The 23,568-nt window shown below is 38.3% G+C and overlaps 1 protein-coding gene across 2 annotated transcripts; it reads left to right on the top strand.

Moving 5' to 3' along the window:
- The first annotated feature begins 2,299 nt into the window (after window positions 1-2,299).
- LOC105356839 lies at window positions 2,300-17,790 on the top strand. 2 transcript variants are annotated; one of them, XR_002292820.2, is made up of 5 exons: window positions 2,300-4,460; window positions 5,085-5,223; window positions 5,314-5,637; window positions 5,787-5,877; window positions 15,689-17,790. XR_002292820.2 is itself a non-coding variant. In XM_020713215.2 (5 exons), exons 1-5 carry the CDS (start codon window positions 5,148-5,150, stop codon window positions 17,147-17,149), a joined length of 645 nt encoding a protein of 214 aa, XP_020568874.1. In that variant the 5' UTR covers window positions 4,467-5,147; the 3' UTR covers window positions 17,150-17,790. The 2 variants fall into 2 exon arrangements, 1 of the variants encoding a protein (XP_020568874.1); XM_020713215.2 differs by lacking the exon at window positions 2,300-4,460 and having other exon boundaries at window positions 4,467-5,223; window positions 15,689-15,734; window positions 17,042-17,790.
- Window positions 17,791-23,568: the final 5,778 nt, after the last annotated feature.

Here is a 23,568-nt window from a genome sequence, read left to right as displayed (position 1 = left end):
GAAGCTTCTACACGTGAAGCTTGATGTCGTTCTTTTGCCGGAGCTAAAGTTTGGCTCCTGAGCTACTGCTGTTTGTTTGCACAGATCAGTGAGTGAGAGGACTAGTAAACTTTAAAAACCACAAACTCAAAGTAGAAGTCAGTCTCAGTTTTCTCAGTTTCACACTTTACAAAAGGTGTTGTTTATCAGTTACAAATCTTTTCACGCTAGCTTGAACCGTGTGTCTAAGATCTTCAGTGTTATTAAAATTGCACTTTGTACAGATATATACCATGGAATGGAATTTCATGTGCTTTGAGGGATGTTGTTGTTTAAGTTTGTACGAAGACTGAAGTGTTTGCTTCCTTTGGGGAGTGCAACCTTGTACTTCCTTTTCTATTTTCTTTCTAATGAGGTGCATATAATTCCTCCGTCTGGATAAAACACTGGATTCAAATATAGGACTGAGTGATCAGAGATGCAATCAGATTAATAACTAGCCTCAAGGTTTTACACAGCGGCCTGAAGGAACACTAAGGGAAAGAAATACAGCAAAGTTGAATGTGTCTGACATCACACGCCTGCAGAACGCTCGTGCTTCTGCTTTGAGCATGAAAGAGTTCTTGCAAGCACAGATCTTTAGTTGTACTTTGTGTTCAGCTTCAGAACCAGTTGAAAAGAAACAGGATTGAGACGGTTTATGGCTGATCTTATTTATTACAATTAACTGTCACACATGCGTCACAACCACAGACATTCTGTATTTAAACTTTGCTACGTGTTTTTTCCACAAAATGCTGGTGGTTTTTCTTGAACTGACATTGAGCTGCAGCGCTTCAATACTTAGACCTCAAAAGATTCCGAACCACGTAACGGTAAGTCACAGTTTTACAGCAACTTTATAAACTGAGTTAATGTGCAATAAGTGATAGAGAGATAAATCTACACAAATTCTCACGTTTGTTACCAAAAACCATGAAGGTAAATCTGAAACCCAATATAAATTTTTTGAGGTTTTTATTTTATTTTATGAGGAGTTTGATAAAATGTGTTTGTTTTCGTCAACATGACCTGTGAGCATTTTATTTTAATTCATTTGAAGTTTTGTGGTTTTACTTTAAACAAATTTAAAATAATGTTACATAGAAATGTATGCAAATACAATATAGTAGCAGCTTTTAGTGTTTAATCATTAAATACATTTATGATTTCAATGCATCAGACACGATGTACATCACCATTAACAGGTCCCCAGTTTGTTGCAGACCCTCACACACATGCACACACTCGCATCTAGTCACCTGTGAACCTGCAAAGCATATTTTTGGACTGTGGGAGGAAGAGAAAACCCACGTCTGCACAAGGAGAACATGCAAACTCCACACTAGAGAGAATCCAGCCAGGATTTGAACCAAGATCTCGCTGTGAGGTGGGAGTGCAGTACCTCGTCCAATAAATTCCAGTTGTTTATCGTGCAGTGCAGTGTCTTTTAAAATCCATTAGATAAAAAAGAAGCACCAAATTTAGATTGAAAGCATAAGAATGCAGGAAATAGAGCTAGACACACAAAGCGTCATCTTTAACACATCTTTAACCCAGAAACCTTTATAGACCTGTTAACCATTGACATTGCACTGAAGATCCGGACTGAGTGACCCCTCCCTCCTGAGAAAAAAAGTCAACATTTTTAAAAAACTAATTCTTAGAACTATAAGTAAAAGAAGGATAATGGAATTATGATAATAAAGTTACAATTTCAATCATCTAAGCTGACAATTAATACATTTATGAGGCAAAAGACTGTTTACTAAGAAAAATGTAAACAACAAAAAACAATGTTGGGTTTCAGTTTGAGAGATGTGGGCGCCACTATAAGATCTGACTTCAGCATTGGTTTCATAAGTCAGAAAAAGTCTTTTAGTGAGTCAATGTTGTTTTATTATAAGTATAAGGACCTTAAAAAGATTCTTGACCCACAATAAGGAGTAATTTTCTGGCGGATGAGCCATTTACGCCATTGGCAGTAGTTGCAGTGATCAACATGATCCAAATGCATTATGGAACATAGATTCCTATGATAAATTATGATAAACTATAACTTATTCCTAACTTTAATCACCACATAATGTGAATGGAAGCTTACGTAAACAACAAATTTTCCCTTGTAAAACTACAGCTTTTTTCTCATAATTTTACAACTTTATTCTCATAAGTTTGTGTTTTATTTTATGGTGGCCTTAATACTCATATTGCCACACTTTTTTAATATATTCTTGCTAAATTATTTTTCACAATATTTATTATAGTGAGAGTTATAAACTGACCAATCAGTTACCTGAATAGAAGCATGGGGGTCTCACATGGAATGTTGAAAACATTTGATTGACAGATTCTCCCAAGCCCGCTTTCAATTGGTGTGGCCTTCCAACAAGCTCACACCTGAACTTTGACAGTGGTTGCCATAGAAACAATGACTCAGACCACTTCAGGTCAACCACTACTTAGTGACGTTTCCGACTTCAGCATTCACATTGAGAAAAAATGGCGACTGTATTCACTTCATTACACTGAAGTAAGCCATTTCCTATGGATGATGTCACTCTTACTCAGTCCAGTTCTCATGTACAGTCCATGCTACAAACACAGTATTTTTATTGGCTCTCTGATGTCATCCAAAACATCCATCATTATTTTGGCAGCTGTTATGGGCCCCGTTGCCTGTTCCATGCATCCTGAAATATTAGAGATCCGTCCCAACTTTCTTCATAGAAACCGTTGGCCAGTCCATGAATCCATTTGAAAGCTCACATCACCAAAAGATGAAGTGTCCTCAGGAACAAGGAACCCTCAACAGCCCAACACTTTTACCTCCATATAATTGTTAAGATGTTTTTTAATCATTCTCCGTTGATTTACATGTTATAGAGTTTGAGGTCTGAACCTCAATTTAAATATTTCAAGTCAACCCAAGGACACAAATGTTTCCTGATGTTTTATAGACTGTCCTAAAGTCCATATTATGGTAAGAATGGTGTTTACTTATATAGTGCTTTACTACCTTCTAGGCCAAAGCACTTTACAGTCACAGTCCCATTCACCCATTTACACACACATTCGACACACTGATAGTGGCTGTGCTGCCTTATGCTACATTCACACTAGAAAGGCAGGGAGGGGCTTCTTCTTCTTCTTGTTCTTTTTCTACTACTCACCAGCACTTGTACCCCGCCTACAGTTGGAAGAGGTTTGGTGGGAAATGTGGAAGCGAGGAAAATCTTTACAGATCTTTCAGACTTTGTCTTTCACAGCTCTATTACGATATATGAAAGACTTGGTGTCATATGATTCCAGCCGGGCACAGAGCGCAAATATAAGTTTGTCCTCCATGATGAATTTTCAAATGGTTGGCACTTTCTGAATTAAAAGCGACGCCACCCAAATGTCACTAACAAATCTGAGTTCCTGATTAGTCAAAGTTGGACCTGGTTTAATTTACAATCTGCATTCAGTGGCCACGCGCTTTGTAGGCTAAAAATGGTCTTAAAAATCAATGTATTTATAAAGCACTTAGAAAAGCAGGAGCAACCAAAGCGCTAAGCGTGAAATCAAATATACATAAAATCATTAAACCATAAAAGAAACTATAACAATAAAACAATAAAAGCAATAAAACAATAAAAGTTAGCAAACTGGCCCACTAAATCTGCTCGCTGGAGTATAAGCCGAAGTAAAATGTTGAGTTTTTAAAATCACTGAGGGATCTGACATACCTCACAAAAAAGAGGAGAACGTTCCAGAATTTGGGAGCTGCGACTAAAAGGCTCCGTCTCCCCGAATCACAAGCCGAGTCCTGGGAACCATTCAAAGCACTTGATCTTCAGATCTGGTCAGATGGACTCCTCTATTATCAAGAACATAGTGAATTTATATTTCTATAGACTTTTTCTGTCCATCTATCCATATGAATCTCTATTAATGTATCATATGTATATTTATCAGAATGCATGATTGTCAGTTAAATATTGTGTGTATAATAGGATGGAATTCTCTCTCTCCCTCGCTGTCATCCCCCCCCCCCCACACACACAGACTTTTTCTCTTTCCCCCTTTTTCTTGCATTTACATTGGTTGTTGAACTTGATTGTCAGACCAGTCTGTCCAGTTTATTTTTTTTTGTCTCACTTAAAAAAAAAAAGAAAAAAAGTTTACCCCCAGGTTCCTAATGAAAGGAGCTTTTGGAGGGTTCAGGAGGCCAACAGCACCACAGCAACCTGTCAGCAGGTCAGTTAATAAACGTTGCTGTGCGAGAATTTCAGAGTTTTCCTTTACATAGACTTTCCATTGAAAGTGGTCACTTGAACGCAGTTGCAGAGGGCGGTGTGACTCTAGCTTTTCACTGGCACCAACCTATAACCACCAGGAACCCGTGAGGTTCAGCGTCTTGCCTGGGGACACTTCAACATGTGGCCGAACACTTACAGGTTTGATTTCGCACAGTGTTCCAGTGAAACTCACACCCCTGAGGTTGGCACAAATGGCATAACAGTTTCTTAATGTTAACTTTTATTTTAATTCACCAAACTTGCTGCTTAAACACAATGACAGTAACAATACTGAAACTTTTAATGTCAAACCTCATGTAAAACACACACACACACAAAAAAGAAATGTACTTTTGAATCATCTCTCAGAGGCTGGACGTGAGCACGGGTAACCATGTGGGCCATCACCATCTTGATAAAGAAGTGTCCTGTTGGTGATGTGGGCTTGCTGTATATAGAACATGTAACACTATCCTCTTACATTTTTATTTGGTGGACCTTTGTCATTATTATTTGTTATTATCATTTTTATGCAGCGATCGATGAATAAAAAAAAATATACAAAAAGTGGTCAAAAAAGCAAACTTTGTTTATCTATTTTTGTGTTGTATTGACAAATTTCACGAGGCACTTAACCCAACAATCCTCAAGCTTTCTCTGAAAATACAGAAAACCACAAATATACATAAAAAACGACTTAACTTTCTCCATCAAAGTTTTAAGATGTTCTTTCTCTGCAAAGCAGCAACTAAATGCAGCGACTAACCACTTCCTTTTTCTCAGTCCCTCCTCCAAACACGTATCAGAAACCACAGCTTGCTGTTCCAGTTTGTCTTCTGCTCTCTGATGGTCATCATGTTCTGGAGGAACACAGCAGTTCTGCTCCTGATCCAGATGTTTCAGGCTCAGCGTGTCTTTGCAGGTACTAAAAAACACTTTATGGAAATGATGCAGGATTTCATTTATGTTGATGATGCAACGTTTATAACTTGTTATATGTTTCAACCCTCAGCTGCACCGTTACCTGAACACAGAAGCATGAAGGTTTCCAGAGGAGTTTCAGTGAATTTAACTTGTAACGTGTCACTGGAAAACCCAGCAGAAATCAAATGGACCAAAGACAATTTATCATTTCATCATTCCTTCACTCTCAATGCCACTGTTTCAAATTTCTCTTCTTCTAAGATCAGAATAGAGACAGACCTTCCTACAAAGTTAATGATACTGAACGTTCAAGATGAAGATGAAGGACTTTATAGCTGTAGTCTAACTGACAGTAAAGGATTTAAAGAAATTACATGGAATCTAACTAATGAAGTTAAAGAAGGTGAAGAAGGTAAAGGTATATATGGCATTACACTTACCTGCAGGCAACTGAAAATCACTGACATAACTTTGTTTTTTTTTCCATTTATGAATTTTCACAAACACAACTGCTTTCACAGCACAAGTCATATCTAACTTCAAACTATTTTCTTTTCTCAGATACCACATTAAAATATAAGATATTATTCTCAGCACTGCCTGCTGTTGCGTTGTTTTTGTGTTGCATCGTGTCAACTGTCTGCCTCTGGAGGTGAGTAACTCCCAAAATACTGATTATCTGCCTTTATGTGGACCACAGTTTTGATTCCTGAAAGTTTTTATTTTGCTTCAGATTTGATATTTAAAGAGCCTCAACAACAGAATTGTTCTTCAGTAATGATCAGGTTACCACACCTTCTTGAGACGAGCATTTAATAAATCAAGTGACTAACAGCATAACAGTAGTTTCAAAATGGTGTTAAAGATTGTGAGCCAGACTGACCTCAGAAACCTCAAAGGTTTTTAGATAGTTGATTTTGTCGTTATGCTGAAAATGTAAACCCTCCAACCACAGTGTCATTCCAGTCAGCAAGATGTACTTAACTTATAAAGAACCACTGAAACTGAAACTCTGCATTAATCAGGTGACTTTGGATAAAGGATGGCTCTCTTTTTTCTCTCTTAGAATTTTACAAACTATGAATTTTGTATTTTAAAGTCTTTGGGGCATTTCAATGTAATTTAGTTGATGGTCAGCTGACAGCATTGACTGTATGTGGAGGACTGGACTGAGTGACTCCTCCCCCCTGGCATTCCAAACAGGAACTTCTATGGAGAAATAAACAATTGTTACATATGTCAGAATGACCACTCCTGTTCTGATATTCTTTTATTAACATTTTTGCTAATCCTAATATTTTTTCTTTATTGCCAGTTATTAAGGTTATAAACTGACTAATCAGATGCTTCAGCCTGCTGGCCCCTACCTCAAAGACTTGAAGCATTTGATTGAGAGATTCTCCTGAACCACTTTCAGTGGACAGGGTGTGGACATCCAATAAGCTCACTCCTCATTGGCGAAAGTAGTTGCCATAGAAACATTGACTCAGACCAAAATCTCTGCTTACTGACTTCGTCTGGTGATGTCTGTATTTCTGAAAAACGACGACTGAATTGTCTTTATTTAGTTGGAGCTGGAAATAAGCCATTTTCTATTGGTGACGTCACACCCGTTCAGTCAAATTCACTCATAGAGTCAATAACTGCGGTTACATGAACAAAAGTAATCGGAATGAACGGCTGATCAGAATAAAAATGAGTCGTGTAAACACACCGTTCAGATACTCTGACTCGATCTCACTCATTCAGACCAAAGTTTCTTTCCGATCGAGATAGGTGAGTTATTTTTTGGTTATTTACCTTTGCTGGCCTCCGATCTACCCTCATGTTCTTGAAGATCAACCGGTCGATCGCGACCGACGTAATGAGCGCCCCTGATGTAAACAGTTTATTCCAATCGTGGGTCACTACTGCACTGACTTTTACGACATGCATACACAGTGTGGCGCTCCAGACACGGTTTGCAGAAATGCTGCTCCAGGCAGTACTGAGAAACCCTGTAAATGTTGTCAGCACGTTTTAGCCTGATCCTAACCCTTCTTCCTCCCCCTTATTCCGAGTCCATTCCACCGAGAATAAAGCGTAGCGAACTGGCCCTTCTTAATACACATAACAATAACAAAATCACGTTTAGAAGATCATCTCACTCTATGCTGCAGCTTTGTTCATGTTCAACGGAACTCGCTAATTCTTCTACAGAAGTTTCCGGTATTTTAGACGGTTCTACGCATGTTCAAATGATTTTTTCCGATTGAAAGTGTGGCATTTGTAAATGTTTGTTATAATCGGATGAGGTTTTTATGAGATCATGTACACAGTTCAATTCTAATCTGCTCTTCGATCCGATCAAAGATGTTTTGCCGTGCAACCACAGCTAAAGTTTGACATCAGCATGTTCTCTGTCTGAGTTAGACCAGGAATAATAGAGTAATCTAAAGTAATCAATACTAAACTGATCCATTTTTCTGGTGTTCAACATTTTCTCTGACAGACTGCTGTGTTTTTCTGTGGATTGTAGAAAAAAGTAAAGAAATTTGTAGCGGAATGAGTTGGCTGTTGGGGTTCTGCTGATGTTCTTTGTTCCTGAGCTCAGAGAACCCACCAGGTACAGATGCTTGTTGTCCCTGAGTTCTGTCATCCTACCTGTTGTTGTGGGTTTGGACTGACGGGGTTGATTGTTTGGTGAATAAGGGAAATAAAGGGAGGGGGCTGTTTAGGGAATTCAAACTTTTGGGGAGCGTAGCTCCACTAATAAATCAAGAATTTACTTAAAAGAACAACTTTGGGGATTGTTTCTTCTGCTGTTGTTAAGAGTTGTTGGGTGAGCTGTACGGCGTTGTTTGCCATCTAGAGCAACCTGAAAATAATGAAAACCTAAAAACGGATTACGTCTTGCTGGCTCAGTGCGGAAAAGGGACGCTACAGTTTATTCTTTGCCAACTCTTTATCACGACAAAACAATCTCTGTTTTGTCATGATAAAGACATCTGCTATCACACTGTTACAAAAAAAATGTTTTCTTGAGATAAAGAGATGCTATCATAAGAAAACAGGCAAAAAAATAATCTAGGTAGTTCTCAGCTGTCATATAAGAAGGAGAGATAAACGCAAAAGATTTGGGACGTCCGTCAAAAGAAAGACTGCAGATAGTTGCAAAAATAGTTAATCAAGTGTGCAATGCATCATGGCAAATGGAAAGATTTATTACTCAAAAGACTAAATCTATTCATATCGCAAAAGTACAAATTTTTCAAATTCTCTTTGGTTTAAATATTTCAGATCACTTCATCTATAAACCTGATTGCACATGTTTGCTGCCACACTATTACTTGGTTAGGTTTACTAATATTTAAATTATTGGTGACTGCGTGTCAGTGGACTGATCCAACGAAACGTTTGATCTACAACTGTTATTTTCTTTCATTAACAAAAACAAATATGAAATCATTGCAGTTTGTGCCCAGCCAGATAGTTGTGCTTTAATGGAAACAGTATAGTTGTGAAATTGTGTTTTTTTTTTTAGATTTTGATAAAGTTCTGCACATGTGTGATGGAAACCCACCTCAAGTGTTCTTGGGCAAAACATAGACGCCCACATCCCCCCTGGTGGTTATAGGCTGGCGTCAGCGCTCGGCAGCAGAGAGTGTGAATGTGTGTGTGCACGAGTAAAGCGCTTTGGGCTTTCAGGGAAGGTAGAAGAGCGCTATATCATGCTTTGGGGCCCCGTATGGCCTTCGCAAGTTCACAGGACACCAAAAATCTAATGTGCAGTTAGGAAAGGAAAATTCACACAAAAGTCTGCATGACATTTCAAAACCTTTTGCAAAAGGGCAGAGATGAAAAGATAACCATTTGAGGCTCCGTCATTCTCCGTCATTCAGAAAGGCTTTTTTTTTATTGTCCAGCAAGTCAACATGTAAACATGCAAAAATCGCCATTAGACTCTGTGTTTTTGCGCCAGTCAAGGATGCAAGTCTAGTCTGCATTCTGCAGGTGTCTCTGTTCTATAAACAGCACAAAAGACGAAACAGAGACCAGGGGTCTCGGCACATCTTATCTGGTACCGCACACGCAGGAAGAAGGCATATTCCACAATACATTCTTCATTCATATTCGTAGAATCAAGTAAATGCATAATCAAAAGAGCATAAAAATGTAATGGAACCCCTGTTCACCTCCACAATAATCATCGATGCCATTTACCAATCAACTTTTGAACAGATGTCTTCTATAAACTCCTTTACTAAGTTAATGAAGGTTTAATCTCGGCTTTTTCCTCCAAATACTGTTTTTCACTTCAGGCTGTATTTAAGATTTTGTTTTCTGTGCTCCAGAAACAACTGAGGAATTGAGGCTTTCATGACAAAACAGCTTTTTTTTCCTAGGTGTCATCTGTCAAACCGTTTTCATTTTTGGTCAGACTTCCCCCACCAAAGGGTGCTCTTAGGAACAAAAGGTTAACTCCCACACCAGTCCACATTTTCCATTGCCTCAAACAGCACAAATGTCTCAAACACCCATTTCATTCATGGGGTTTGACTCAGTTTAACATGTTTTTATCATTCTAAAGAAAACTCAGCATTTTGGGGTTGCATTTGTGTCACCTGAATGTAGAGGCTTGTCACTTAAAATGCTAGCAAAGAATTGAATGTACTGGATAAGAGTCAAAGGGGGTAAATTTCATAATGACGTGTTTTTGACAAATCTAAGCTAGTTTGTGCTGCTGTTTGGTCTAAATGCCTGTGGTTTATCCAGTTACTGTAATTATCAGAAACGTTCATTTTAAATCAGTACATGAAGGAAACTGTTCAGTTTTTACGGGATAGTCATTGAACGAAACAGCAACAGCTTTTTTTTTTAATTACCACCATGGCTTTACAGTCACTGCAAAATCTGCAGCCACCTTAAATTAAATATAATGAAACTGAACAAAGAATGAGGCTTGAAAAATTATTTTAGATTGAAATGGCCCACTCCAGTGAAAATCATGTTTTTCTGGGTTTTTGACATGTGGCATTTTTCTCATGATGATTCATATATGAAAAAAAAGCTTAAAATTGCATTTCTGAGTATTTCCTTATTCAAATTGTGAATCAGGAGCAGAGAAAATGTTGTTGCTGGAAGAGCTTGTAGCTGTGACGTATGTGCTACAGTCAGTCGGCCATAAGGTCCCTGCTCCATCCTGATCATAATAATAATAATGAACTTTTATTGTATATCACTTTTCATGATAAAAATCACAAAGTACTTCACGGTAAAACACAGTCAAACACAGAATATTATGATCTGATGAGAATATGATCCACTTAAAAACAAATAGATCCATGTGTGTCTTTGTTTTCCTTTTCTGAGCTGGAATCTGGATCCAAACTGAACAGCTGGATAGCTCCAATATTGCTCACCATTTTTGTTGCACCGATTAGCTTGGGGTTGTGAGAGGACTGTAAGGTAGCAGGAGAAAATGTTAACAAAGATATGATAGGAAATGAGGGCAGGCTTACTCCATGCCAACAGTCCAGCCCGAAATTTGTGGGGAATTTCTAATTTCTGTTGCTGCTCTGCAGAAACCAGTGGCGGTTCTACCCTTAATTACTCCCCGGGCGAGACCCTCCTCTGCCCCCCCCCCCCCCCCCCGCCCCCCCCCCAATAGAGTCACTTTGTCCATTTATTGTAACTGAAACTAAGAAATTGATATAAAAAAAAAGATGTTTATCAGAATTCTGCACTGCATTATAACAGTTATCGGAACATAAAAATTAAAATACTATCTGCATGGCAAAAATACAGTTAGGAAATATTTAATCAAACACAAATAAATAATCTAAAATAAATATTATAAACTACAAATCACACTAATAACACACTAGAATAAATGTAACTGCAGCACTAAGAACAGAAAACACTAACTAAAGCCTAACCTTTGTGGCCTTCCTTGATGCAAGCTTGTCAATAACGTCATCATATGAAATCTGCTCCCCTACTGAATGATTGATACTAACAACAGCAGGTTAGTGAGTTGCTCCTGAGACTTTGGTGACCTCAGGTATGACTTGATCAACTGGAGTTTTGAAAAGCTAACAGCAGCAGCAGCAGCATGCTACCATCACAGCTCATTTAACATTATGAACTAATATACAACAGTAAAACACAACAAAAACTTTGTGTTGCAGCAGAGCAGACAGACACGAATCATAACTAATGTTACAAGTTAAGGCAGAGCAAACATTTAAGAAGAAAATCTTAAAATGACGTTATTTACAATATTTGGGCCTACTTCAGTTTTGGTCATGATAGACCAAACAAGAGATTTTTCCTCTGCAACGTTGTTGTTGTTGTAGGGCAGGTAGCATTCGAATTTAGAAAACATGCATCTAGCTATGCGATATTACCCTTTTCTTTGTCTCTTTTCTCCTCTTCTTCTTTTCTTTTCTTTCTAAATTGGGCACCAGCTTTGACCTTTTTCCTCCATATTTCAGATGTTTTTTTCATTTAGCATAAATGTCCTCACAAAGGCATCAAGTCTGTCGACTAAACCAACTGTCACCTTAGTGAAAACATTGTTTTGTTTTCCCATTTTTTATTTGGGCATTTCACACAAAAATAACCAAAAAAGCATGATTTTTTATGTGGCGACTCACTAACCTGCTGTTGTTAGTATCAATCATTCAGTAGGGGAGCAGATTTCATATGATGACGTTATTGACAAGCTTGCATCAAGGAAGGCCACAAAGGTTAGGTTTTAGTTAGTGTTTTCTGTTCTTACTGCTGCAGTTACATTTATTCTAGTGTGTTATTAGTGTGATTTATAGTTTATAATATTTATTTTAGATTATTTATTTGTGTTTGATTAAATATTTCCTAACTGTATTTTTGCCATGCTGATAGTATTTTAATTTTTATGTTCCGATAACTGTTATAATGCAGTGCAGAATTCTGATAAACATCTTTTTTTTATATCAATTTCTTAGTTTCAGTTACAATAAATGGACAAAGTGACTCTATTGGGGGGGCGGGGGCGCCAGAGGAGGGTCTCGCCCGGGGAGTATTTCAGGGTAGAACCGCCACTGCTCACACGCTGCAGTGAGTGACGGGCAGCGGGTTTACGTTTTTACCATCCCTGCGCAATTCACCTGCTGCCGGGTCTCCTCACCCCACCCCCACCCCCCCTCGGCTTTCTTCCTCACACATCCCGTCCCCGAAACTGCACGCTCTTCCTCAGAGACGGGAGCGCGCAGTTTTAGACACGGCAATTCACAGGCTTCTATGGAGTCCTATACTGTTCATAATTAAATAAATAAATATTTAATTCAATAAATAAATATGACCTCATGCAAATACACAATCAACCAATAAATCTCTTATAAATATATAAAACGATCATGAAATTGTGAAAAACCCGCACACTGATTTTAAATTATCCATTATATTATTCAATATATTTCATTTTGCTTTAAAAACATGTTCATTATTTTAAAACAGCATTTTAAAATATTCATTTTAATCATGTTGAATATATATATATATATATATATATATATATATATATATATATATATATATATATATATATATATTATATATAATTCTGTCTTTTTTCAGAAGCTCATATTTCAAAATCAATATTTTCCAAAGTAGCTTTGTTTTTATTTCATGTTGCTGTTTTTCACAATGGCTGATTTATTTCATGAAGAGCTTTTTCAGTAGAATTAGTCCATCTGTCAATCAGTGAAAGTGGGCGGGATCTAAACGCTCATTGGCTCATCCATGGAAATCGACTCATATTCCTCGATACCCACTTAGTGGTGTGCCAGTCAGTGAGATGACATATTTCAGCGATATTTGTGCGGCTTTGCTGACATTAGAGATCAAATAGAGACAAACTATCTGTCTGCTGCAGAAGATGCAAACATCGACAACTCTGTTTTTGTAGTTTGAGGGTTTGTGTGGACCAAACCACAAAGGAGCTCGTCCACATCTTTCAGTCCCCAGTTGAAACACTCCTCATTCTTACGCCATTCACTCAGAGCTCACATCGTGCCTTATGTCGGCTCGCAGGAGGTGAGCTGGCGGACCGACAGTCAGACCAGGCAGCTGCGCAAATCGGAACAAGCCTGCTGGGGCCTCCTGAACCTTATGATATTTTTCTATTTTCAATGAGACAATAATCAGGCCCTCTGGTTTTATTTTTCCCTCTCAAGGAAAATGTTGAACCTTTCCTGCGATGACGTTTCTGACATCTTAACACTCCATGTACATTGTGCATCCATGCATTGTTACTGAGATAAGCACAAGCAACCGCTCCATGTGGCTATAAGGCTAAAAACATTAGCTGGTAGCCCCTCCCACACGCGGCATGGTGCATTCATGGAAACTCCAGTTTATAGAAGCTTAGTGGAACTCCAACAACCACTCAGCCTAACTTAGACCACTACTATACGTTCATAAGAAGATGAAAATTGCCGAACCGACCACAAAATCACCTGAATTATGCACACTCGCCCAAAGCCACTTTTATCCGCAAATTTAGAACCAAAACTGCCCATTTCTTGTAACACTGTGGCGGTGTTGAGGTGCATACTCCCCCTAGTGTTGAGGGGTGTGCATTGCACCATCACGTTTGCTGAAGCATCTTCGATCGATATAGTCAGGGGACTTAGGGTGCTGCTGCTCATGTCTGGGTAAAGGAGTAGTCAATCACAAAAGTGTCTCCGCCTTGTCTAGTTTGATTGACAGACAGACCCATTCTCCTGAAAAAGGTCTTCATGAAATAAATCAGCCATTGTGAAAAACAGCAACATGAAATAAAAACAAAGCTACTTTGGAAAATATTGATTTTGAAAACCGAGGTTCTGAAAAAAGACGTAAAATTATAATATATTCCACCTGAATAACATGAATATTTTAAAATGTTGATTTAAAATAATGAATATGTTTTTAAAGCAAAATGAAATATATTGAATAATATAATGGCTAATTTAAAATCAGTGTGCAGGTTTTTCACAATTTCATGATCTTTTTATATATTTATGAGAGATTATTGGTTGATTGTGTATTTGCATGAGGTCATATTTATTTATTTAATTAAATATTTATTTATTTATTATGAACAGTATAGGACTCCATAGGTTTCCGGCTGGTACAAACTCTGTGAAATAATAGATTAGTAAACTGCAAGCACTCCAAGCGCCGCTACTACTGTGCGCCTCTGGCATCGCATCGCGCCCGAGAAGGACTGGTCTAATGAAAAAAAAGTATAATTAAGGATTTGTCTGCGAGCCACATGTGACCATCAAAAGAGCCATATATGGCTCGCGAGCCATAGTTTCCCGACCCCTGGTCTAACCCCTAAATAACTACATAGTGAGGGACTTTCCAGTGCCCTGGATTTCAAAGCTGGATTTCAAAAACAGGCTCATCATGCTCATCGTCACCCATTTTCTGAAGTAAAACCCTTACAAAGACTATAAATCCACTGTGTTCTGATGATAAAAACTTTGATGATTGATACAAAATAATTTGAATGCTTTTATTTTTTTCGAATGACAAATTGCAACACATTGCAGTCTATATGCACAAATCTACAAGAAATCAATGCTCACAATATATTCAATGTATAGTGCGTTCGTCATTTTTTAGTGCTTTCCAAATCTAAAATCGAGTGCCTCGCCAAAAGCCAGTGTGCATCAATGCTCACTAGATTGGTGAATATAGACCAAAATGCATTGCGTTTGAACATTTTTTGTGAAAAGAATGTCTTTACAGGTATTTTTTAAAATATAACCATCCTCGTTTTCATCTTCAGAACACAGTGGATTTATAAATAGCAGTGGACAAACACCAAAATAAATTGGATTTTCACTTTGTGAAGAAAAGAAGTGAGCATTTTGTCCGAATTGTTTTTAAAATCCAGAGCACTAAATCATCCCACACTGTATCTTTTTTTTTTGTAGTTAGGGAGTGGGTCAGGAATTCGAACAAGCTGTCACCCCGAGCAAATGGTGAATGCCCTAAATAGTGGAGTATGTAGAGAGCAGTGAGGGGAGTTGACACACCCATGAGAATTCTACTTATGTGTGCATATTTTTGTTTGCATAAAACTATGCAAAAGTTGTTCCAGATGAGTATCAGCCTGTTGATTATTTTTCCACATTGTGTTGAGTATTTAACGCTTAATAAATCTTAAAAGTAAGACAGGCTGAAGAAAACAGTAGAGAAGTTTGGAGGGATCATGTGCAGCTTTTGCCCTGTGGGACTTTTTACCATCTGCTGAATTTGCGTACTTTTACAGGGAAGGGAGGAGCAAAGGTACAACAGTTGATCATATGTATCTGTTACACTTGTAAAAAAGTCTGTTATTTGTTCTGTTGCATTTGTTGATGAACTGTTCATGTTATAAAGTTTGAGCTCTTCAGAACCAGGAATATGAAGACGGTTAATTGTTCTTTTTTTTTTTGTCTTTACAGAAAATTTGGAAGAAGTGCTGAGGCTCAACGTCCCATTCAGACGGAGGTCAATGACTCTCTGACGCATTTTTATTTACATCCTCTGTTGTTCTCATTTGCCACTTTGTACCTATTTCTTTTAGCTTCAGGTACACAGAAATTTAACCCTGGCCCGAAACCAGAAATGTGCGGAATTTCCCTTTCCAAAATAGAAGTGGTCATTAACTGTAATCTGAACTGGAGTTCAGAGACGTGAATCTGTGCATTCATCCTGTTCTGCATTCCAACAAACTTGGACTTGAGCAGACCTGCAAATGCAGCTTCCTTCTATACAACTTATTAATGAGTAGAAGCATGCAGTTTGAACAGGAATAAATTTATTTAAACACACTAGTGACCTTAAAAAAAGGCCACACTGCAAATAAAGAAAAGAAAAAAAAGATTCCATAGTATTCAGTCAAAGACTCACTCCAGTCATCTTATGATCTATTTTCTGATCTATTTTCAAAGTGGTCTTTTAATTATGATTATGTTGTTTTTAGTCAAAGTTTAAAAAAAGCTAAAAAAAAAAAACTCTGTGGTTTTCTATAACAGTTTCTGCAGAGCTGCAGGAGTTTATTAGAAATTCACCTCTGAGGTGGTGGTCGTTACAGTTGGCAAGGAGCAACCCCGCCCCTTTCCCCTCGCCGTTGATGAAAGCACTCTATTAACCTGATCCCCTCTCACACCACTAACCTAACCTAACACTAGCAATGCATCACAAATAGAGAGCTATATTTTTTAGCCAGTTTGGGGGCAGATGGCAGCTCAGATAAGGAAAACAAAGATGTACAGTAGAACGGAGGGAGGACTTTGGGACCCGACCAGCGTATTTTCCACATTACAATTGTCTGCTCTGGATTTACAGTGATTTAAATAAAGAAATGCACTTTAAAACTTCATTTTCTTTGTAAATGTCCTCCGTCATTAGAAAAATGCCACAAGAAAATGTTAGACACATCAAAAATACTTTTTTCATTGGAGTGGGTCTTTAAACTATGAGAATGTCCAAGTGGACTTAAAAAAAATGTAACATGAAGAGAAACGGCTTTTTGGTGTCTGAGAAACAATACTTTAAAAAGCAGAACTAGCCCTATATGTGGTGAAAACAGCCTGAGTCAGATCTCACCCCAGGTCAGGCGGATTGAGCGAGACGACTGTTGTTGTGATTTTGGGCTATACAAATAAAATTGAATTGAATTGAATTGAATTGATCTTTTCTGTCCTTCCTGTCAGCACTTCCTCTTCTTGCTGCAGTCAGTCAAAGCATCACCTCTTCTTGTCCTCTGTTGTGTTAGTTCATTGACAATTGATGCAACTGTGTGTGTGCTGCAGCTGCCCATGTCTGGGACAACAACTGACACCGATGATTGGAGGAACAACCGAAACCGGAGCGAACACATGGAGAGGCTGAACTCCATCTATGGCTGTACTAAACTGTGAAGTGAACCTGCAGCTGCAGAGTTGCCAGTTTGACTCCCAACAGGTTTAAACCTGGGTGGCACCTTTGGATGATACCCAGCAGTGTTCGTTCCACTCTGGTTACATCACCATGGCGCTCCAAAGGCACGGTGGTCATGTTGAGGTCACGTCTGGAGTCGTGTGAATGTGAACCTGTTCCAGTGTGGATAAGGCTTCAAGAAACACTTCCTGTATAAATAAAGGTTTAACAAATCATTGAAGGAACCAAAGAACATGTCAGACTACATCAAAGAACGCTCTGATATGTCTGCCTGTCCTGTGAGGTGAAACACTGAAGGAAATTGCTCCCACTACAACATCAAAGCTTTAATGGTTCAACGGACAATTACTAAGCAACCCAACGGTTCTATGGAAACATTTGAACCTTTATGAGCTTTATTGTTTGTTTGCTTTTTGGTTCTCTTGTTCTTCAGCGAAAAGCTGATTCTTTATGATGAAGAAAGTAGTTGACACAGTAAAGCAAAGGAAAAAACATCCTTCATTGAAGGAAAAGATGTGAACTTTAAACTGGGCTTTAAAGATTTTAAGTATTTATGCAAAAAACAAAACCTTTAGATGTTTTAAAAATAAACCCTTATCTCATTTAAATGTGCTGTTTGTTGTTTTGTTTTTGGCACAAAATCACTATTTTTAAATATTTTTTTTTCATTTATTTCAAACACAAAATGAAAATAAACACAAGAGTTAAAAATAGAAATATAAAAAAACAGTGTGCTTGAAAAAGAGGGGGTAGAAGAAAATTCTTGTATGGTTCCACCCCTTTTTACAAAACCCCATATTGTGCAAATGTCTTCAGGCTCTAAAGACTTAACTAAGCATGAAGCAACTTTAGATGCTGAAATCATTGCTCAAGTTTCTTCTTTAATAGAAAGTTAGGAAATCCATTTTAGAGGTACTAATTTCCAATGTGTCACATTTTTATTTAGAATGTTATACAGTCCAATGACTTGCTACATTTAATGGACTGTTGAGGTTACAGTTGAGGTACTATTGTGTACTATTATGATTTTTAGTTACATTTAAAAGAAAAAGAAATTATATTTTTTTATTTGGCAGATGTTGAATTCTCTAACTCGTCATTGGATTTAGAAATACGATTGTTTTTGTTTAACATAAACAACATTAATTACATATTGAATTTTTTAAAAGTCATTTTGTATCTTTGTGTTTTTACCTGTTTTTAATTATGCGGCAATGTTTTTAGCTGATTTGATCATTTTATATTTAAAACCAATCTTAAAACTTCATTTTCTCAATGCAGCATTTAAAAGTAATCATGTATTTTTGGTTTGAAAATAATGACTGGAAAACTTAAGCAATGATCTCAGCTTCTACAGTGTTTTTCATGCTTTGAGCCAGAGCTGTTGACATTCACAACTATTTTCATAGGAAAATTAACCTTTTTAACTTCAGATCCCAGTTGTTGCATCATGTGGATCACAGTTTAAGGTCATGCAAACTTTCATTCTGACTGTTTTCTGTGGCAAACACAGAACTTTAACCTAACACTAGATGTAATTATATTTGATTTTGTTTAATTGTGTGTGGTGCATTAATTACTTTCAGGCTGAAAGAAATATTCATCATCGATCAAATCTTTTCAAGCTGTACTTTTTTAAATGTATATATTTTTTTTTTTTTACTTGTCCTGTCCAACAGCTAGGCAGGCAGATGAGAGCTGAGGGCCTCTTGTGTTGGACATATTTTACTTTAACAAGAGGGGTTATTAATCTACAGACAAACCAAAGGTATGACTGAATAAACCCCTTTTGTAATTGAGGCCAAACTTTATTCATTTCAACCATGATTGAACTGGACGGAAAAGGAAAGAAGGGAAGAAGAGGGAGGGATGTCGGGGGGGGGTGATAGTGAGAGGGGGGGTAAGACCATGAAGCAGCATAGAGCAGACAGGTTTACTGGTTGTTTATCATTACGGTACGGTTCAAATGTAGTACAAAAAGGGCGGGGCCTGTTCACACACACTCAAATATTATCAACACACCTGCTAGCTGCAAAAATGTCCACATGTCAACATGTACACAAAACAGATAGTGTTCACGAACGCCTACCTATGCCTTTAAACCAACTAGTGTGAAATCTTTCATTCATTCAATCATTCAAACTATAAGTGCAAAGGTGAGCTAACGCCTGTGCTCAGGTGAGTGTTTATGTTCTTCTAAAATGGATGGTGGAATGTGAAAAGAAGGAGGAGGAGCGCCCAGCCACACCCAGACCCAGACCCCCGCCGCAGCAGCAGCGGCAGCCGGAATTCCCCCAACGCCACACGGGAACAGGCAGGGAACAACCGCCCCCCGGGCGACCAAGACCCCCACCCAGGCCAGGGCCAGCAGGACCGCCGCGAGGCCCCCAGAGCCAGAGAGCAGGGAGGCGCGGAGGGAAAGAGAGCGCCGCCCCAGCCCAGCCAGGAAAGCAGCCCCCCCGCCGCGCCGGAAGAGTCCAACGCAGGGCCCCACCGGAGAAGGACGCCCACAGCCCCAGACGAGCACCCCACCACCACCCAGGAGTTCCGGGCATCCCCCCGCCCCAACCCCAGGTACGAGCCAGGACCCCCCAAGGGAGACCCACTCCGCACTCCAGGCAGCCACCCACCCCCGGGGAAAAAAGGGTGGCCCACAAGGGGTGTTATAAATATGGCCCGACCAGGCTCGGCCATGTTGGAAGTTTGGCGGGGCCCAGCGCTCAGGGGCAAGGACCAGGACCCACCCCCCAGGGACACGAACACCCCCGGCTCAGGTGTAATATGAACCCCCCCACCGTGCGGAGAGAGCACCGCCGGGCCCAGGGAGCCGGCACCCAAGGGACACGGCCGCCATCGCCAAGGGGCCCGCACCCCCCACCAGGGAAGGGGTAGGGGACAGATGGACCCAGGTCCCACCTTCCTTGTAAAATGTGTGTATGTGTGTTTGAGGGGGTGTTTGTGTGCATGTGTGTGTGTTTCTGTTGGAATGTATATATTGAAGGGGGAGGGGTGTGTGTACTAAGGGGGGTGCAGTTAAAATTGGCGGGTAGGGCACTAAGGGGACATCTCCTGATTACTCACAGTGATGTCCCCTCACCCTCCCCACCAAGGGGCCCTAAATGTATTTGCACCGTACCTCAAAATGAGTTATGGGAGCTGGACTTCAATTTTACTTTAATGAAACATTTTGCTCCTCTATGTGGCCTCATCCGTCTGAGTGGTGCAGGATTCGGTCCACATCTGTATCCTCCAGGTGGATCACCTACATGTCTGTAAATGGATGGCTCATTAAAGGGAAACACAGACGAGAAATTAAAGTGAATCCCTCTCCATTTGTAATCTGTTATTAGAAATGTCATTGGCAAGGGAAGCAGTTGTAAATCTTCTTACATAAAAAAAAGAATATTATTAGTCGTTTTGGTTTATTTGTGTTCACGTCAGTAATTACAACAGACCTGTTACACGATAAGGTCTTTGAGAAAAAATAATTTAAATTTTTTTTTGCAGCAGATTGTCAAGAACTCTACTGATTATAAAGAGGTTATGATCATATTTAACAGGAAGCTGACATTGGATTTAAACGGGAAAAAACTGCCATTCTGGACAGTTTCTGCAGAGTGTTGTTCCTGCCTTAATTTCCCATCATGCATTTGTTTACACTCTGTCACTAGCTTAACTCACAACTCTAACCTAACATCGCCGGTGCCACAAAGATAGTTTAGAGCCAGAGTGCTGGGGGGTATTCCAGAAAACAGGTTATGCTAGCTCCCACGATAAGTTTGAGGCTAAGGAAGTTGATAACCTCAGCTTTCGGTTCCAGAAATGGAGGTATGTTTCAGGGTAGGTCAAGTTACCATGGCAACTCATGCTCTGAACATAACCTGGTCTGGAGCAGATTTAGTTGAAGCTTAGTTTGTTTACAGAGAGGTGAAGCAGCATGGCGTGTCCATTTAAAGATGACTTAGTGGATGAAAAAGCTCAGATAATACTTTTTCCACCATGAGAGGGTGATAAGACCACATATGGATGTTGGAAAGATAAACTTTTTTACTTTGATCTAACTTAATTATTTGCTTCAGTTAAGATAAATCATTTTTTTGTTAGGTCACCTTAAAAATAACACGTAGTTTTCAGACAATTATTTTCCTTTCGTTCAAATTAATTCAAATAAGTAGGTGTAACTTTGATGCTGCTGTTAGATAGGCACCGCAAGGGATTCTGGGATATCATTCCCTTTGCCTGTCTGGACGGATTTGGGTTTAAGTGTGGGTTTTTTACAAAATGTGTTTATTTGTATAGCTGTTTTACTGTCACTGTGTTTTGCCGAGCTATTTTGTCCTACTATGCTTATGTCTCTGCACCATGAGTGAGAGTAACAGAAAGGATGATGAGTTTATATAGCACCCCTACCACTCAAACCTGTTATGTTAGTGATGGAATATTCTGTAATGAATATTAGCACTCTGTGCATTTTTTCCGTTCTTTTTATTGTTATAAAAATGAGCATATCTGCCGGTGTGGGTACCGGATGTTCTCGGGTTGCCGGATGTTCTCGGGTCCTTCGGGGTCCTTCCAATGAGTTTTTTTTTTTTTTTTTTTTTTCCAAACTTTATTGAATGTAAAAAATCAATACAAAACAATGTTGAACAGTGAACAACAACGAAGGAACAAGCCAGGGGGTTTATACATTTTATGCATATATATTGAAACTAATACACAGATCTAATGTTTTGATGGCGTTCTTATTATCAGAGTTTCTTATTGTCTTAATGTATTGTTTGAACTCATTAATAAAGATTGAGAAATGAGGGGTATGATTCGTTACTTTTGATTTATGAATGTGCCATTTGCATAAAAACAACAAAAGGTTAATGAGGTACAACTGTTCTTTTTTATGAGATGGACAGTGGGTGATGCCAAACATAATATTTTCTAAGTACAGGCGGAAGTCAGGGTCAATGTGGGCAGAAATGAAATGACAAACTTTAGACCAGAGAGTGGTGGAAAAGGGACATGACCAAAATAAATGTACAGCATCTTCAGGGTGTTCTTGACAAAAAGAGCAGGCAACATCAATATCTTCCTTGAACCTTTGTAGATATAGTTTGGTTGGATAGAATTTATGGATTAGTTTGAATGAGATTTCTTTCACTTTATTGGTTAAAAAGTATTTTGTTGGTAAATTCCAAATCTTTTTCCATTCTAAATGATAAACTAAATTATTCCAAAAAGAAACTACGTAAGGAATGGAGACAACATCCTTCTGGAAGAGTGAGCGTATACGGCGATTTGTGTTACGTGAAGAAGAAAAACAAATTTGGCCTATTTCTATTTTAGTCGGATCAATTGGCAATAAAGTTGGACTTTGCAATGATGAACTTTTGAACAGTGTAATAATACATTTAGCCTTCCAATGAGTTATATCACTAGAGGAGACATTACGAGGAGAGCACCGCCATCTTGGTGAGGTCAAGTTTTGAAGACCAAACCACTTTTTATAACATTTAATAAAGAGCTCTGTTTTTACTTTCAATCACTTTATTATATGAAAAAGAAGAATGGCTTGAAATTGCTTAGTTTTGTTCAGAAATACAAACTTCACGAGTACCCCTAACTTAACTAGTATTAGACTATTTAGATTTTTTCTATGTTCCTTTATTTTATTTTACTTATGTTTTTATTTATTTGTGTGTTATGTTCATTGTTTCTTTTTTTCCCCTCTATTTTTTTATTTTCTATGTTAATATGTTATGTTTGGCAATGGTGACTGATCTTCGAGGCAATATTGATTACATTGTTATTGTTCGTTGTTAACGTTAATGTCATTGTTAATGTATGATCCCGCAATTGTCAATAAAGTTTTTTTTTTTTTAAACTTAGCGACGTTAACTCATTGGTCGTGGCAACTTACAGCCAATCCAAAAACAAGAAAACTACAGTCATTTATCAAAATATATCAAAAGTATTATTATTTTGAATTGTTTTGGCCTTGCCTTTGCCTATTATTTCATTTTTGTTTCTTTTTCTTTCTATATGTGCATTTATAACGTTTGTTCACCCTAATTTGGTTTGTATATGAGCATCTATAAAAAAAAAAAAAAAAAAAAAAAAAAAAAACTTACAGCCAATCAAATAGTGTGACGTCATCATTGGTCGAAGGACCCCGAAGGACCCCGATAACATACGGCAACCCGAGAACATCCGGTACCCACACCTGTTCAAACTTAGACATATGAAAGTTCAAGAAATATAAGTAATTAAGATGGAAAAAAAATAATTAAGTAATGTGACATTTAGTTAGATAAATACGTAAATTTGAGTTGTATAAACAATTATTGAGTTTGAATTAATTTAACTAAATTATTTCAATTATTTTTCAGCCGTGTTACTTTTTTGATGG

The sequence above is a fragment of the Oryzias latipes genome, chromosome 21 (assembly GCF_002234675.1).
Source record: "Oryzias latipes chromosome 21, ASM223467v1".
Classification (NCBI taxonomy): Eukaryota; Metazoa; Chordata; class Actinopteri; order Beloniformes; family Adrianichthyidae; genus Oryzias; species Oryzias latipes.
Note: the sequence above shows the minus strand (reverse complement) of the source record. Positions and strands in the feature narration are given on the sequence as shown.